The sequence below is a fragment of the Prinia subflava genome, chromosome 1 (genome assembly GCF_021018805.1).
Source record: "Prinia subflava isolate CZ2003 ecotype Zambia chromosome 1, Cam_Psub_1.2, whole genome shotgun sequence".
Classification (NCBI taxonomy): Eukaryota; Metazoa; Chordata; class Aves; order Passeriformes; family Cisticolidae; genus Prinia; species Prinia subflava.
In genome coordinates this window covers 153,335,112-153,352,852 of record NC_086247.1, presented here as the reverse complement: position 1 = coordinate 153,352,852, position 17,741 = coordinate 153,335,112, and the positions used below count along the sequence as shown (strand labels likewise).

The 17,741-nt window shown below is 65.5% G+C and overlaps 1 protein-coding gene and 1 long non-coding RNA gene across 3 annotated transcripts; one reads left to right on the top strand and one right to left on the bottom strand.

The window, feature by feature from the left end:
* The first annotated feature begins 6,602 nt into the window (after positions 1–6,602).
* On the top strand, positions 6,603–9,041 carry LOC134561269 (uncharacterized). Its single transcript, XR_010082887.1, has 2 exons — positions 6,603–7,028; positions 8,379–9,041. It is a non-coding gene; the product is annotated as an uncharacterized LOC134561269 (long non-coding RNA).
* Positions 9,042–9,115: 74 nt separating this feature from the next.
* CSPG5 (chondroitin sulfate proteoglycan 5) lies at positions 9,116–17,044 on the bottom strand. Of its 2 annotated transcripts, none has more exons than XM_063418110.1 (5): positions 16,347–17,044; positions 13,564–14,809; positions 11,937–12,125; positions 10,991–11,063; positions 9,116–9,503 (listed from the first exon to the last, which is right to left on the bottom strand). In XM_063418110.1, exons 1-5 carry the CDS (start codon positions 16,861–16,863, stop codon positions 9,342–9,344), a joined length of 2,187 nt encoding a protein of 728 aa, XP_063274180.1. In that variant the 5' UTR covers positions 16,864–17,044; the 3' UTR covers positions 9,116–9,341. The 2 variants fall into 2 exon arrangements, with proteins under 2 accessions (XP_063274180.1, XP_063274188.1); XM_063418118.1 differs by lacking the exon at positions 9,116–9,503 and adding an exon at positions 10,407–10,545.
* Between the last annotated feature and the right edge of the window lie 697 nt (positions 17,045–17,741).

Below are 17,741 nucleotides of genomic sequence, written 5' to 3'. Positions count from 1 at the left end.
CCTCGGATCACCTCCGCTGAGGGACTGTGTGCGTTTGGGATTCCATGGGAGAAGGGGACAAGCCTGTGGAAAGCAGGGCTGTGGCCATCTGGGGAAGCCCCTGAGCTGCAGATTCCTGGGAAAAGCGCTGTGGGAACACGGAGGTGTCTGCTCTTGTGCTCCCTCGCCTTCCCGCAGGGCGATCCTTGTAGGAAGGGCGGGCTGTGTGAGGATTTGGCTGAGGCACTGCGGCCCTTCTCCTGCCCCGTTCCCCGTGTTCAGTGTGTGTTACTGTGACCCCCGTCCCGCTCGGAGCGCTCGGGGCACGCCGGGGCCCCGCGGTCCCGGTGCACTCCGAACCCGCCCGTGCCGAAAGGAGCTGCCTCCCTCCTTTCCCTCCGGAACCTTCAGCCCTGGAAAAGCTGCGCCTGGAATCTCCTTTGACAGCCCAGACCGCTTTGCTTTTGTTCTCCCGGCTGCCCGGGAGCTGGGAGCCCTCTCTGGACCGGGGGAGCAGGGAGCAGCCCAGGGCCGGATTCCCCCGGCAGCCCTGCGGAGAGCTCGGCTCCTTCCCGGGCCCGTGCTCCTTCCCGGCTCCTTCCCCGCAGCCCTGCGGAGAGCCCGGGCTCCTTCCCCGCAGCCCTGCGGAGAGCCCAGCTCCTTCCCGAGCCCTGCGGAGAGCCCGGGCTCCTTCCCCGCAGCCCTGCGGAGAACCCGGCTCCTTCCCGGGCCCTGCGAAGAGCCCGGGCTCCTTTCCGAGCCCTGCGAAGAGCCCGGGCTCCTTCCCGAGCCCTGCGAAGAGCCCGGGCTCCTTCCCGAGCCCTGCGGAGAGCCCGGGCTCCATCCCGGCCCCTGGGTTACGGGGCTCGCCTGTAGAGGCCCCTGTGCCGGCACAGGGGCTCACCGAGCCCGGGGAGGCCCCGGAGGAGCTCCCGGAGGAGTTCCAGAGGAGCTCCCGGAGGAGTCCCCACCCGGCTGCATTGCGATGCGAGCGGAGCCGCCCTTCAGACACCTTCTGTGTGCACCGTCACGTTTCCCTGCCTGTGGCACTTCCCCCCGGCTCCTTTGGAGCCGCAGAGCCCGGAATGCCTTGTAAATGAAACGTAAAATCCTCTCTTTTTCTCTCCGGAGCGGGAGGGGGACCAGAACCGCATGCAAAGTGCAGCTGCGTCTCTCAAAACACCTCTTGTCTTTCCTAATATATTCCTTCCCACGTCCCAGGACTTGTTACCGTGCGAAGGCAGTGAGGGCTTTGCTGTTAAAACTGGTGCCCCTTCCCTCCCATCTGCTCCGTGCCTATTTCCAGTATTTATCATGGAGCTGTTTCCCAGAGGAGCCATATGGGATCCATAGGTATCCACGCTGCTTCCAATGAAGCCCCTGTGGCAGAGCAGTGGGTGAAAAGCAGTTCATACCCAAAAGCAGGAAAAAACCACAGCAGAACAAATAAAACCAATTAATCTTGCAGTGTTTGAGGCGATTCCCAAGAGCCTGGCAGGGAAGGGGAGCTGAACCCACCAGGTTTCATGACGTGAGTGTGAGGAAAATGATTTTTAGGGAGAGAACACTTTGATTTACCTCCTGTGATTGTTGGTTATTGCTGAGCTATCCAGGATGGATTTTAGTGCACAAATCCCATCCCACCCCAGCAAAAGGAGGGTTTTTTTCTCTCGGGACACCTCGGCTGTCGCTGACACAATGCCAAGGGCTCTGGAGTCATAAAGGATCACCAGAGTTGTGGGGCCAGCGAGGGTTAACGGGAGCAGATGTTGGCCGCGTCAATGGCCAGGGAAGAAAAGAATGGGACACGTTCCGGGATAAATTCCACCTCCTCAATGCCCGCCCTGCCGCGGCAAAGAGCAGCTGGAAGGAATAATGGATGAGCTGAGCCAGGTGCCGAGTTTCTCTGAAGAAATGCAAGAGCCGCAGTTTGAAAAGAGTCGCTAAGGCAGAGGCCCCTCCCTGTGACAAGGGACCCGGTGGGACAGGCTGGGATGCTCCCGGTGTCTCCAGCCCTCATGCCTGCCCTGAGACCTTTTCTCTAGGAAAACTCAGGGAAAAGCAGTCTCTTCTGGACCTTCCCCTCTCCTTTGGCCTGGCAGGGTTGGGAAGAGTGCTGCCAGTGAATTTCCAGGTATTTACAAAGACTCTGCTCTGTGATTCCGAGGCTGCAGATCAGGGAACAATTTGGGTTGGACTGCAGGGCCAAAACACAAAGGATGAGGCAAGGAAAATAAATACGGATTTAGATTCTGAAGGCATGGTAAAATGGCTGGTGCACCTGAGCTGCCTTTAAAAGGCTCCAACAAAACCACGGAGCAGGATCAGTTCCCCATCTCCATCCTTTACCTTCTCCTTCTACTGTTTGCCTGAGGCCAAATCTTCAGGATGGAGTTATTCTCACCTCGAGGTATTCCTTGTGCTGGAAGAATTCGTGGGAGACTGATACAACTAGAAAATACAAGAAAAATAGAGGAAACTGATGTTTATTTTTCCCCATCTTACATCTTACTTTTTGCTTGCTTGCATCCTTATAAACAAATGTATCTCTGGTGAAAGGAACAACTGTGAAAAATGTTGGGAAAAATGATGAGGACTGAGCTGATAAACCTGCTCCGCACGCTCTGGCAGAGGGAGGGAAGAGCTGGGCTGACATTTGTGATGGAAGAACAGCAGGATCACTGAGCATGAGGCCGGAGGGGCCCGGAGAGGTCGCTCAGATGAAGCAACACCTGCTGCCAGCGAAATCCGCTCAGCCTCAACCTTCCCTGGCAGATGTTTGTCCAACCTGCTCCCAGAAACCCTCGGCAGCCACGACTCCACACCCTGGCTTGGTATTTCTTCCCAGCCCCCCTTTATTCCCGCTCCGTATCCCCGTGTCACCCGGGCATCCTCTGCTGGGTTTATCCGTGCCTCTTCTGCTGATTGCCCGTGGCTGTGGGGAATAATTCACTGAGTAATTCACTGAATTTCCCCCTTCACAGAGCAGGGGGAAAGCCAGACCCATTTGGATTCAATTTTCAGCTCACCTTTGAAATTCATGTGACCATTTCAAAACAAAATGCCACTGGCTCCCCACGAGGGATCTCCAGGCCTTTTCCAAAAGAGGCTGGAGAATCCCTGGGAAACGTGCTGATTCCAGCAGGGATCTGGCAGCAAAGCTGTCCTAGCACGAAGTTCCTCAGCAGGGAAGCACCGAGATCCTGAGGATGGGCAAAGTGGGGCTGAGGATGGCTGAGAGCCAAGTGGGATCACAGCCAGCAGGAAAGCGCTGTCCCCTCTCCCAGACCCCAGGGTTCATCTCCTTAAAGCCACTGCCCTCTGCCACACCCTCTGTGCCTCCCCATCCCTCTCTCCTTGCCCCTGCACCACTCCTTCTCCTCGCTTTGCCCCACCCTGCTTTTCCTGCAGGCTTTGCAGCACTTCCATCCCCCCTCCCAGCTCTGGCCCACAGAGCTCCCCCACAGCTCCTTTTTTCCTTTCTCCCCTTCCCACCCATCCCGTGTACAACATTTCAGCAGCCTGAGGACAAAGACACCTGCGGAGATCCCCTCCTCCACCCACACCTGGATCACCACGCAGAGCTGGAGTTTGGAAGCTGCACAAGAATCTCTGCCATTTCTCCCAAACCCTTCCCGAAATCTCCTTTTTCCCACAAAACCCCACCGAGTCTGAGTGGCCCTGTCTGCCTGGCAGCCAGTGTTGTCTCACTGCTCCTCCGTGCTCCTCATTGTCCCATCTGCCGTCTCTTGCCTCCATGTGAAATTCTCAGCTCTGACACCAGAGCTGCATTTTCACACTGCATTTTTGCAGCTCCCAGCAAAAGGTGATGGAGACTCCTGGGTGCTCCTGCAGGGTGGCTCCAGATTCCTTTAATAGATGCAAATTGCATACATAGATTGAGTCACTGAGTTCTGGAGAGGGTTGGGTGGGAAGAGTCATTTTGGGGACACCTTCCATTATTCCAGGTTGCTCCAAGCCCCACCCAGCCTGGCCTTGGACACTTCCAGGGATCCAGGGGCAGCCACAGCTTCTCTGAGCAGCTGTGCCAGTGCTGGACAGTCCTTTCCATGAAGAAATATTCCCATTATCCAGCCTGCCCCTCCCCTGGCCCAGCCTGAGGCCATTCCCTCTCCTCCTGTCCCTGTTCCTGGGAGCAGAGCCCGAGCCCCGAGCCCCCGGCTGTCCCCTCCTGTCAGGGAGCTGTGGAGTCTTTCAGACACTGTTCCCGTGTCTCCATGGGTTTCCAGTTCTCCCCACTGCCCACCACTCTTTCCTGGATCTCTCTTCTTGCTTCTCCTGGACTTTCTCCCATGGCTTCCATCTTTCCTTACATGACATGCCCCAGACTGGATGGGCTCCTGCAAACCCCCAGCCACCCCCTGTGCTCCCAAACAGCTCTCAGGTGGTTTTAACCTTTAACTGGTTCCTACCAAACAGCTCTCAGGTGGCTTTAACTGGTTCTCTAAGCACCCCAGGATGAGGTTGTGAAAGTGGGAAGCAGTCTGGGTGTGCTGTTTAGTATTCCCACTTTTGCAGTCACCACTCTCTCGGTGGCAGTACAGCACCTCATTATTGTGGTGGGCATCTGCTGGCACTTGGCACCTCTGAAGGCTGGGGGTTTTAAAAGCTTTTAAAAGCAGCCGGTGATCCCATTGAATTCCCAGCCTCCTTTGCCAGCCGCCTTCCTCCTTCCCTGGGTCCAGACCAACGCTCCCTTGCTTGTTCTCCTCCTGCTTTTTCTTCTTCTCCCTAATGATTCCTCCCTATTTCCATCTCAATTCGGCCTTTCTGATGTCTCCCCACATGCTCGCGCTCCCCTTGTAACTGTCCTTAGTAATCTGACCTAGTTCCCACTTCCCATAAACCTTTTTTCTCGAGCCTGAGGTCAGTGAGGAGCCTGTGATGTGGCCAGCCTGGTTCCTGCTACGTTTCCTATTGGGATGGCTCCTGTGTGTGCTGTTTGCAGCATTCCTTTGAAGTGCCGCCAGTTTCCTTAACTCCTTTCACTTCTAAACCTGCCTCCCACCAGACCCCACTCCCCTCTCCTCCAAACGTCTCGGCGTCCCTCGTCTTTCCTCCTCCCTTTTCTCCCTCGTCCCTCCGTGTGGGGTTAGAGCTTGGCGCTCCACGCTCGGCCTCGGCCACTTTTCCTGCTGCCTTTGTGTCCCAGGCAGTCCCTGGTGCTGGCTGCCGGCTCTGTCCCTCTCCCAGTGGCCCCAGCCAGCCCAGGGACGGCAGTGACACACGGGAGCCGTCCCAGCCCACGCTGGCGTCGGCGGGCGCATGCCCAGCTCGCCGTTCCCACCCTGGGCATCCCACAGTTCCCCAAGCTAAGAGGATTTCGCTTTCCTCCTCTCCTTAAATCCAACGCGGAGTCAGTTCAGTACTGGACTCGCTCCCTGCTCCAGCTGGCAGTAATGGAGTAATTGGGATTTCCCAGCACTAAATACTGGGATCCCGGTGCCTTCTGGCTACACAAACACCAGCCACGGGCTCCTCCCAGCCAGGAGGCACCAGCAGTGCTGGGAACACCGGGATGGCACCAGGGGGGCTCCCAGGAGCTCCCCACAGTCACCCACAGGACGTGTCCCCTCCCAAACCCCCGGCTCACTGGGAAGCATCCCGGGGTTCACCACACACTGCTCCTGTGCTGGGGTAAGCAGAGCTGCTCCAGGGATGGTCCAGAAGGGTCTGGGAATGGTTCCTCAAGCCTGACCCTCCTTCCCTCGGGAGCTGGAGGTGGGACAGCAAGGGTGGGATCCATCCAACCACTGTAGCTGTGTGCAACTGGAACCACTGATGAACTGACCGTGCCGTGGTGGAAGGTGTGGGACAGGAGCACCAAGCAAGGGGAGGGACACAGCCGCCGCCTCTTCCAAAGATTCCTGCAAAGGAAGGGGTGTGGGGCCAGCCCTCAGGCAAGGAAATGTCCTCAGAGGTGTGTAGAAGGGGACAAGGGACAGACATGGCGCTGCCATCTGAGGCACCTGAGGGAGGGACAGAGCAGCCTGTAATCCCAACAGAGCAGCGTCCTGCTTTGAGCACAGTTTGGGGCTGGTGGGGGCTGACGGGGAAGGCTGAGCTGCTGCCACCTCCTCCTCCAGCCCTGGGGGCTCCTGAGCAGCGCCCACCCAGGGGATCAGGACCCTTGGTCGGTGAAACAAGGTTTGGTGGGTGAGCTGGGACTTCTGGATGCTGAATCGGGACTCAGCCAGAGATCGGGGCTCTCAGCTGCTGAGTGTGGACTCAGACCATGAGTGTGGACCCAGACCATGAATGTGGACCAGACCATGAATGTGGACCCTTGGTTGGTGAATGTGGACTCTTGGCTGGTGAATGTGGACTCTTGGCTGGTGAATGTGGACTCTTGGTTGGTGAATTGGAACCCTGGGCTGGTGGATTTGGCCTCGTTTGGTGAATTGGGAGCCCAATGAATCCCGGCTCCGGATATTTTGTTTCAGGCAGCCGGAGCTTGTCAAGGGAAGAAAGGCTCCTTGTCTCGGGGTCGTGGCTCTAATCCTGTTATGTGTCTGCGAGAGAAAAGAGGAGAGAGGGGAGAGGACAGGCCCAGTGCCGATGCCAGCTCCCTTCCTGCATCCCGTGCCAGCCCTTGCTGGCCACAATGGGCTGTCTCCCTTCCCAGCAAACCAACCAAGCATTGAAATTTAATAGCTCTCCGGCCTTTCTGCGTCCCAGCGATTAGGCCTGTGATTAAAGCCCATGTGCTGCTTTGCTGGCTGGGAGGCAAATTCCTCTGCAGGGCCCGTGAAATCGGCTCCGGGCGCCGCGCTGGGCGCCGGCTCCTCGCCCTCTCCCGTGTCTGACCAGGGAGCCCTGGGGTGACCCCGGCCGTCCCTCCAAAGCTCGCTCCTCCCTGCCCGGGGAAGGGCGGAGGGCTGGGAGCCCGGGGCCGGGCTGGTACCGCCGGGGAAGGGAGCACAGCTCGGGGCGCCGAGCCCGGAGCAGCCGGGGCTGCGCGCCCACGGCCGGCGGGAGCGCGGCGGGACCGGGGCCGTGCCTGCCCGGGGAACGGGAGCGTGCCGGAGGTGAGTGGGGCCCGAGGGGCGGGAACAGCCGCGGGGGAGAGATGGGGTCAGAGCAATCCCCCAGAGCAGGAGCACGGGGGACAAACCCCCATCGCTCCCAACCTGGGCACGAGCAGGAGCAGCCTTAAACCTGCTCAAACCCTGGTGAGGCAGTCCTGTCCTGAATCCGGTAAGTCCCTGCAGCCCACGGGGGAGCGGCTGAGGCCGAGGATGGCTCCTGGATCCAGGACTCCTCTGTGGGTCATCCCTCAGGGCTCCAGGACAGGGCCTGGGCCGAGGAGCAGAGGGGACAGTCCCACCCTGGCCACGCTGGGCTTCTTGGAAGGGACAGAAACGGCTGAGGGAATGTGGGCACCACTCCAAGGTGGGCACCTCTGTGTGGAGCCACGGCAGGTCCAGGATGGATGGGCTGTGCCAGGGCTGCGGGTATGTGCCATGTCACCCTCAGCTCCACGGTGACACTGTGCACGATGTGCTGTGCCAGCCTCACCTGCAGTGACACCACCCATGGAGGGGGGACAGTGCCAGCCTCACCTGCACAGTGACACTGCCCATGGTGGGGGGACAGTGCCAGCCTCACCTGCACAGTGACACCGCCCATGGTGGGGGGACAGTGCCAGCCTCACCTGCACAGTGACACCGCCCATGGTGGGGGGACAGTGCCAGCCTCACCTGCACAGTGACACCGCCCATGGTGGGGGGATGGAAGGGCTGTGCCGTGTCACCCTCAGCTCCATGGTGTCACTGTCCCCAGTGTGCCGTGCCAGCCTCTCCTGCAGGGTGACACCATGGCCAGTGTCTCTCCAGGGTGTCTGCCTGCAGGGACCCCCAGGCACCGTGAGGGAGGATCCCATCCCAGTGAGGAGCAGATGGTTCCAGATCCCACCACACAGCCCCGGCTGGACTCACTCCTCGGCTGCCCCACCCCTCCGGGTCTCACTGCATCCCACCCTTCTTATTGCCGCATCCACATTCCCAGTGCTTTATCCGTGGTTTTACCTGTCCCAGAGCTCCGTGCTGGCAGGAGAATGGCAAAGACCAAACCCCACCGGTGCCGGTGAGCGCCTGGCCTGAGCGCCTGGCTCGACTGCCGGGATCCACTGCCGGGATCCACTGCCGGGATCCACTGCCGAGATCCACTGCCGAGATCGAGTGCCGGCTCCCGCCACCACCCCTCAGCTTTTAATGTCCCCGAGCGAGCCCAGGATCAATTACTGAGCACATCGGGAACATCCGATCCCGCGGAGCCATGGCTGGGGCTCCACCCGTCCCGGGACAGCGCCGGCTGCATCCCCGGCGTGCCGGGCATCCCATCCTGTGGTGATTAATGCTTCGTGTCCTCTCTCGCAGGAACCCGGAGGGCTGGCTCGTGGTGACTCCATCCCCAGAAGAAATCGGTTCCTGCTGGAAGCAAGACGGGGCCGCGGGCAGAGAGGAGGGTGCTGGGCGTGCTGGGGCTCCCCGGGGACAGATCCCTGCTCCGGGCTGGCGACAGGGCCAGCCTGGCTTTGCCACTGGGACAGTGGCACCCGTTCTTCCCCACACAGATGGAAACTGGGAGCTGTGGTGTGATAGCCCTGGGGCGTTTCACCCCAAATCCCAACACCCTGGGCAGCTCCGCTGAAGGACACTGCTGGAGCAGGGGTGGCTGGGAGCTGTCACCCCGTGTGCAGCCACGCTGTTTGGGGACACCCATCGTGGGGACAGGGACGGGGATGGAGCAAACCCTGGAGCAGCCCAGGCACCTCCACCACATACCCCGGGGTGTCCCATCCGCGCCCAGGCGTGTCCAGAGTGGCAGGGTGTGCACCCCTGGCCTGGCAGAGGCAGGAGGGTGCCTGGAGAGGGGGACAAGGGGGACCAGGCACCCACCACCCCTGGGTGACTCTCAGATGGGACCCTGTGAAAGCAGGGACTGAATCCCTGCCGGGAGACGTGAATGTCCATGTCGGGAGATTGCAGGCACCGGCAAGAGGCTTAACTTAAAAAAAAAAAAAGGTTTATTAATTTCAAGATCTTCCTTTTTTTTTTTTTTTTTCCCTCCTTTTTTGTTGTTTTTACCTGTATTTCAAAAAAAGTGGGGCAAAAGTACAAAAAAAGTCAGTTGCGGGACGGCAAAGGTTTAGAAATCACAGCGCGGAACGAACCCAAGCGAGAAACACGGAGCACGAACCAAACACCCCCACACGACACGGCCCAATTATTACTGGAACTTTTGTTTTCCTCTGTACAAAACACACCAAAGCATGCCACGGAGCGGGGAGGGAGGCGGCGGGGGCGGCGGCTGCGGGCGGGCTGGCCCGGGCCCGCCGCTCACGTCAGGTTGTTCTGGAGGCAGTTCAGCTCCCCCGCGTCCTGCTCCCCTTTGCCGCCGTCGTGCTTGGGCGACGTCGAGTTGTGGATGTTGAACGGCTCCTCGTCCTTCAGGCAGGATTTCAGCGAGTCCTGCAGCTTGTGGGGAGCGCTGGGGTCGTCCTGCGGGAGAGACGGGGGTCAGGGCAGGGCCGCGATGGGGAGAGGCTCGCTGAGGGCACCGCTGTCCCGCTGACCCCTTGCAGAGAGCCACTGGAGGGGACAAACGTCCCCCCCCGGCGCAGATGGGGCACGGGGGGACCGCGGTGCTGCCGGCGCGGGGACAGGGTGCGACCTCCCCGCGGTGCCGCCGTCCCCCAGCACGGCCTCCCCACCCCGGGGCGCTGCGGCCCCCGGCGCCAGCAGCGCCCACGAGCGGTGCCAGCCGCAGGAGCCCGTGCCAGCCACGGCACATCCCCCGGCCATCCCGCCCGCCGCTCCCGCCCCATTTCTGCCCCCGCCCGGCGCACTCCTCGCCCCCGCGACAATCAGCCACTCCCGGCTCGGCAGGAGGCCCGAGGGCTGGGTTTATTGCGGTTCCTCAGCGCACGGCCGGAGCCCCGCGCAGGGCCGGGCTGTGCCCGCCGCCGGCCCGCACCCACGGCGGGAGCGGCTCCTCCGCACCGGGGCCGGGCTGCGCCGCCGGGTGCGGCTGTGCCCGCACGGTCCCGCCGGGTGAGCCCGGGCCTGGCGCTCCCGGTGCCCCGCGAAGAGCGGCAGACGGACGGGGACACCCCGGGCCCGGCGTCACACAGGGACAGGAAGGATTCTCCTTCTCCTGGGCAGGGACGTCCGGCCAGTCCGGAGCTGGTGCCACTGGTTCCATCGCTGCGGGATCCCCAAAGCCCCTTCCCGGGGGCGTTGACCCTTCTGACCCCTCCTCATCCTCGGAGTGCTGCGTCCCAGGCACCGCGTGCCCAACCCTCCACATCCGGAGGGGACCAGGGTGTGTCAGAGCCCGGCGAGGCACCGAGCTCATCCCGCGGTTCCTCCTCTGGGCAGCGGGCAGGGAGCCGGCCCCGGAGCCTCCTGCCGGGGCGGCCGGGCCGCGCCGACGCTACGGCTGCTAAAGGCGGTCGGAAGACGGGGAACACCGGCCGTGGGTGGGGAAAGGCTAAAGGGACCTACGCTCCTCCTCCGGCTCCGCAAAGCCCTTCGCTTCTCTCTGTTCCGAAAGACAGGAGGGTGGAAGGGCAGCCCCGGGAGGCCGGCCGTGCATCCCGGAGAGTGTCAGCCTCCAGCCATCCGCTGCTCCTGCCCGGCGAGGCCACAGCCAGGGAGCATCCGCTGTCCCCCCCCTGAAAACTCCGGCACAGCCACCCCTGCCACCCACACACAGCCAAAGCCATCGGGAACTCGGGGTGCTGGCTCCCCGGGGAGCCACACAGGCAGAGGGCACGGGGAAGGGACAGAAGGGTGACACCGATCCCCAGCCTGGCCTAGGTGCGGTTCAGGTCATTGGGGACCCGCCGCGAGGGGACGAGTTGTGACCGTGGCAGGATGGGGACAGGAGGGCAGCGCTGGGATCATGGAGGGGGCAGAGGTTACCAGACAGAGGGACAAGGAGGGGACAGAACGCGGGACGGGGGCGGTGCCACACAGCTCCTTACGTTCGGGTGGGAGCCCTCGGCGATGGTGGAGAGGGAGAAGTTGTCGTTGTGCAGCTCGGACGGGGTGCGGTATCTGCGGGGGTCAGGAGAGCAGGGTGAGAGCAGGGCCCCCACGCAGCCCCCGCCGCGTTTTGGGGTGACCCTGGGTTTAGGGGGGGTAAATGTCCCCAGGGATGGATGTCTGGGCTAAATACCCCCAGATCCAAGGGGTTTGGAGGGATAAATCTTCCCTGCTCTGGGGGTGTGGGGTTTTATTACCCCCAGCTCTGAGGGTTTGGGGAGCTAAAAGCCTCCAAGTCTCGGGGGCTTGGGGACTTAGTATAGAGCCAGGAATGGAGGTCTTAAATGTCCTGAACTCTGGGGGTTTGGGGACTAAATGTCCACAGGGTTTGAGTTGGGGCCAAACGAGCCCAGTGTGACATTTTGGGGGGCTCGGTGTCCCCAGCTCTGGGGTTTTGGGGGTAGCTGGGCTCAGGGCAGGAGAGCGGGAAGGGCAGCCCGGGGCAGGGCTGGAGAGGGAGACCCGGGAGCTGGCACGGAGCTTCCCTGCTAATTACACTTGGCATTTCCAAACACTAATTAACAGCTCATTAGGGACCGGGCTTGGAAGGCTCCCTCCTCCCTGCTCCAGGAGCTGGGCAGCAGCGGCTGGGGCGCGGGCGTGACCCCGAAGCCTTCCCTGTCACCCCCAGCCGTGTCCCCAGCCGGGCCGCCCCCGATGGCAGCCCAGCCGGTGTCCCCAGCTCCCAGCGAAGCAGATTAACTGGTGCCGGTCAGGAGCAGCTTAAAGGGATTAACCGTGGAGCAGGAGCCACATCCACGCCTCCCGCCTCCGGCAGCCTTCCCACCCACGGGCACCAGGGGTCCCGGTGGCGCCCAAAGCACGGGCCGGCACCGGCGAGGCCCGGGGTGTCCGGGGCCAGCCCGGGGTGTCCTCGACACTCACTTGGTCTTGCGCAGTTTGCTGTTCTCCGTCTTGAGCAGGTAGAGCTTCTTGGCGAAGAACACGGTGAGCATGAAGAGCAGCAGCACCACCAGCGCGGCCGAGCCCACGGCCACGCACATCACCTGGAAGTCGGTGACGATGGACTCGCAGCGTGTGCCCTTGTGCCACGTGTAGTCCTGCGTGTTGCACCTGCCGGGGGACGCGGTCAGAAGCGCCCCCCGCCCCAAAACGCGCCCCCCGCCCCAAAACACGCCCCCGCCCCAAAACGAGATCCCCGCCCCCAGACTGCCCCCGCCCCGCAGAGCAGCCCCGGGGGACGCGGTGTTTGTACCTGGGGGCATTGCGGGTGTCTGAGGGGGTGGCATGAGCGGCCCCCGAGGGGGGGACACAGAGCGAGGTGGGGACACCGGGGGACGCGGGCAGCGGGTCGGGGTGTCCCAGACGGCGCTGGAGCCCCGCACAGCGGCGGTGGGGACAGGGAGGGGTCCCCCGTGTCCCCCAGCGGGCGGGCTCGGTGCCAGGCGCGGGGCGCGTCCCGGTGCGTGCGGCGCGGCCGGCAGCGCCTCCCGGGCGCAATCTGCCGGGGCCGATTAGCGCGGCCGCCCCGGGCCTCGGCTGCGCGGCCCTGACCTAATTCCTGCCCAGCCGCCGCTCGGGGGGCAGGGAAAGCCCCCTGCATCCCGGCGGGATGGGGGCACCGCGCCGGGGCACGGGGGGGGACAGGGGATGGAAAGGTTCCGAATGGAAGGGACAAAGGATGGGGAGGGTGGGAAGGCGGTGTCGGGGGGATGGTGAGCCCAGGGATGGCACAGAGAGAGTGGAGAGCCAGGAATGAGGTGCACGGAGGATGGAGGGACTGGGAGTGGAGTGCAGGGAGATGGAGAGTCCAAGGATGGGGTGCAGGGAGGATGAGAGATGGGGAGTGGGGTACACAACGGATGGAGGGATGGCCAGGAGGATGGAGAGCCCAGGGATGGGATAGAGGGAATGGAGAGCCAAGGAATGAGGGGGTGAACAGAGCAGGAATGGCAAGAAAGGGATGGAGATGCCAGGAATGGGTTGCAGGGAGACGGAAGCACTGGGATGGTGCATGGGTGGTGGAGAGCCCAGGGATGGAGTGCAGGGGTATGAGGAGCCCAGGGATGGGGTACAGGGAGTATGGAGAGACTGGGAGTGGGGGTGCACAAGGGATGGAAGAATTGGGAATGAGACACATGGGAGTGGAGAATCTGGGGATGGGTTGCAGGGCATGGAAAGACTGGGCATGGGGTAAGGGGATGGAGAGCCTGGGGATGGAGTGCAGGGGATAGAGAGCCCCGGGATGGGGTGCAGGGGATGGTGAACCCAGGGATGGAGTGCAGGGGATGGAGAACCCTGGGATGGAGTGCAGGGGATGGAGAACCCCGGGATGGAGTGCAGGGGATGGAGAACCCTGGGATGGAGTGCAGGGGATGGAGAGCCCCAGGATGGGGTGCAGGAGATGGTGAGCCCAGGGATAGGGTGCAGGGGATGGAAAACCCCGGGATGGGATGCAGGGGATAGAGAACCCCGGGATGGGGTGCAGGGGATGGAGAAGCCCGGGATGGCAGGCCCCCACACGCCCAGCCCGCCGGGGCCCGTCCCTTACCGGCAGAAGGCGCCGTGGCTCTCCACCAGGTAGCACTGGCCGCCGTTGTGGCAGTAGCTGGGGACGAGGTCGCAGAGGGAGCGGCAGGAGCTGTTGTGCCGCACGTACCCGCTCCGGCACTCGGAGCCGTTCTCGGGCGGGCCCCGCTCCCCCGGCCGCGGCCAGGCCGTGGGGCCGGCCCCGGGCAGCCCTGGCGGCGGCGGGGCCGCGGCGCGGTGCCCGGTGGGCCGGGGGTCCTGCGGGGCGGGCGCGGCGCCGGGCACGGCCGAGGCGGGCGGCCGGTAGCCGTTCTCGTCCTCCAGCCCCCCGTCTTCCTCCTCCTCCTCTTCCTCCTCGTCCTCCAGCTCGTCCTCGTCGTCCCCGTCGGCGTAGAAGGAGGTGGTGGGGTAGAAATCGGCGTCGTCGAAGGGCGTGAAGTCGTCGTAGAGCTCGTGGAGGGCCCAGGGCGTGGCCGCCCCCTCGGGCTCCCGCCGCCGCGCCGAGCCGGCCGCGCCCCGGCCGCCCCCGGGGAAGCCCCCCAGTCCCTCGCCCCCCTCGAACAGGTCGTAGTAGTCGACGTCGATGATCTCCGAGCCCGTCCTGTCGGCCGCGGGCTCGGCCGGGCCCGTGGCGGCGGTGACGGGCTCCTGCAGCCACGTCAGGTCGGTCCAGCCGCGGGCCCCCTGCGCCGGGGCCGGGCTGGAGGCGGCGGCCCAGAGCTCCGGGGCAGCCCCCGAGTCCCCCCCGGCGGCGGGCGCGGGGCTGGGCTCGCCCAGCGCGGGGCTCCGCGGGGCTGCCGAGCCCCCGGCCGCCAGCAGCACGTCGGATTCGGCGGAGTCGGTGGCGAGCTGGGGGCCGGGGGGGCTCGGCAGGGCGGCCGGGAGCCCCCCGAAGCCCCCCGGGCCGGCCGGGGACGCCGGCGTGGGCCGGTCACCGCTGCCCGGCTCCTCGGGGCTGCCCAGGGCCACCGGCACCGTGCCCCCGTCCCCGGGCCAGGTCACGGCTCGGGGGGGCACGGCGCTGGCCTCGCCCTCCCCGGCGCACCCCGGGCACCCCTCGGGCACGGCCGACGGCTCCGTGGTGGCCGTGCCGCCCCCGGGGGGCTCTAGCTGCGGCCCTGCCGCCGCCCCCCCGGCGCTCGTGGTGTTGCTGGGTCCCCCCGGGGGGTCTCCACTCGCCAGGTCCCATTTCGGGGGGCTGCTCTCCAACGAGCCCTGCCAGGCTCTCCCCTCGCCAGCGCTGGAGTTTTGGGGGGGCCACGCGGATGCTGGGGGGGGCAAGGACAGAAAGAGGTGTCAGAGGTGCCCCCGCACCCCTGGGACGACATGGCAGCCGGGGGGGTCCAACAGGTCCCCAGCTGCTCCACCCCGCACCCACCACGACAAGGAACCGGGGGCTGCACCCCGAATCCTTGAGCCTCTCCCGGGGAATGATGGGGTGACCCCCACAGAACCCCCAGCTCTGCGGGTGCCCCCACACCCAGCTCTGTGATACCCCCCCTCAGCACAGCCCCCCAACCCAAAGCTGCCCCGGCCCTGCCCCCTCAGCTGCCCTTCACGGGGATCCATCCCCCTGCAAAGGGATCCAGTCCTCCCCTAAATGGATCCAGCCCTGCTGCAAGGGGAGCCGGCCCTCCCCCAAAGAAATCAGCCCCCCATGAGGGGTTCCAGGCCCCCCCAAACAGATCCGGCCCTTCTGTGGTTCTTGTGAGTAAACATTCACACAACGGGCTCCAGGTCCCTGTGAGGGGCTCCAGGTCCCTGTGGTGGCTCCAGGTCCCTGTGAGGGGCTCCAGCCCCCCCTCCCCGCCCCACGGCTCCGTCTCTCTTTGCAGGGGGATCCAGCCCCTCTGACTGCTGCGGCTGCCGCCGCTCCACACCGCGGGATCCAGCCCCTGCGGCGGGATCAGCCCCTCTGCAATGGAATCCAGCCCTGCCGAGGGGACCGGCCCTCGCTGCCTGCTGCAAACCCACCCGGGTACACCGCGGGGCCAGCCCTCCCCACCGCGGGCTCCAGCCCTCCCCACCGCGGGCTCCAGCCCTCCTCCGGTTCGTGCTCCCCGTACACAGAACCAGCTCCCGCCCCTGCAAGGGGATCCAGCCCCTGCAACAGGATCCAGCTCCCTGCAAGGGTATCCAGCCCCTTTCCAAGGGTATCCAGCTCCCCCTGCAATGGAATCCAGCCCCCATTCCAGGGGGATCCAACCCCCCGGTTCCTGCCAGTGCACCCCAGAACCCCGAGAGGATCCAGCCCCTGCAAGGGAATCCGGTCCCTCCCGCAAGGGGCTCCAGCCCTTCCCTGGCTCCTGCGGATGCTCCCACTGCACACACGGGGATCCAGCCCCTGCCGCAAGGGATCCGGCCCCGGCAGGGGGGTCCCGCCCTCCCTGCGAGGGGATCCAGCCCCACCAGGGATCCGGCCCTGGCAAGCGGGTCCAGCCCTTCCTCCAAGGGGATCCAGCCCCACGCAGGGGATCCGGCCCCGGCAAGGGGATCCCGCCCGCCCTGCAGGGAGATCCAGCCCTTCCCTGGCTCCTGCAGATGCCCCCCCCCCGAAAGGGGATCCAGCCTCGGCAACAGGATCAACACCGTCACCCCCCCAATGGGATCCGACCCCCGCCCGGGAGGATCCACCTTCCCCCGGGCTGCAGCCCCCGGCCACGGGATCCAGCCCCGCCGAGGGGATCCCCCAGCCCGCAGCCCCCGCCCGGACCGCAGCCCCCCCGCTCCCCACCCGGGGGATCCCCCCCGCCCCGGATCCGCCCCCCCGCGCCCACCCCGCGTGTGCCCGGTCCCGGTACGCACCGAGGGCGCCGATCGCCAGCAGCAGGGCCAGGGCGCGGGGGGCGCGGGGGGCGCGGGGGGCCATGGCGGCATGGAGGGACCCCGGCTCCGCCACGGGGCCGGCACCGGCAGCGGCTCCGCCCGCCCCGCTCCGAGCGAGCCGCGCCGAGCCGAGCGGAGCCGCGCCGAGCCGGGGGGCCGGGCCGGGCGGCGGGGGCGGGACCGCGGACGCGGCGGCGGCTCCGGGCACGGGCACGGCACCCCCCCGGCACCCCGCGGGCAGCGCCGGGGGGCGCACCCCGGGACCCCCGACATCGGGGAGGACACACCCCGGGACCCCCGGCCTCGGCATCCCCGGAGGGGACACCGGGGGACACACCCCGACACCCCCCAGCAGCGGGGGACACACCCCGACACCCCGGCATGGGTATCCTCTGAGGGGGCACCGGGGCACATTTCGGCACCCCCAGAATGGGGGGGGACACCCCCGGTAGCTCCCAGCATCGCCATCCTCGGGGAGGGACCCCGGGGGACACATCCTGGCCCCAGCATCCCTGGGGCAGGAGACACAGAGGGCACATCCTGGCGCCACTGTCCCTGGGGGGACACCAGGGGACACATCCCGGCACCCCCCGCATTGGCATTCCTGGAGGGCACCGGGGACACGTCCTGGCACCCCCAGCAGCGGGGGGAACCCGGAGTCCCCCAGCGCCGGTGACCCTCTCTGACCCCCCAAAGCCCAGACCGGGGCGGGACCCCCTGCAGCAGCACCGGGGTCCCCTCCCAGCCCTCAGCGGGGGCGGGGGACCCCAGAGCTGCCCCACATCCCCGCCCCGCACAGCCCCGGGGCACCGGCGCAGGGCGGGGCTGTGGCCGCTCTGCCCCCCAGGCAGGGACCCCAGGCTCGGCTCGGAGCCCCCTCGCCCCCGCCCGGGCGCCCACGGCCCTGGCATCGCCTGCCGGTGCCAGACTGGTCCGGCTGCCAGCAGGGCCTCTGCCAGCCGTGCCCTGTGCCCCCGGGCACCGCGGGCTGCTCCCCCCGGCGGACAGCGCTGCGGGCAGGGGCAGCTCCAGCCCCGGCCCAGCGCCGGGGGCAGCGCCCGGATGGAGCCGGGAAGAGCCGGGAGAGGAGAAGGGCGCGGACGGGGCCGGCTCCGACGGCAGAGGCCACCCGGGACCCCCGGGCCAGATCCCCCTCCGCAGGGCGCTGGAGGAGCTGGGCAGCACCCGGGGACACCGGGGCTGCTCTGGGGACTCCGCCCGGACCCGCCCGGGGGAGAGCGGCTGCTCCTCGGCCGTCCCCGCCATGGAGCACCGCGGGCTCCATGGACACCTCATCCCCCGCGGCCGGCACCGGCTCCCGGCCGGCCGAGGCTTCCCAAGGTCACCGTGTGTCCTTGGACACCTCCACCTGCA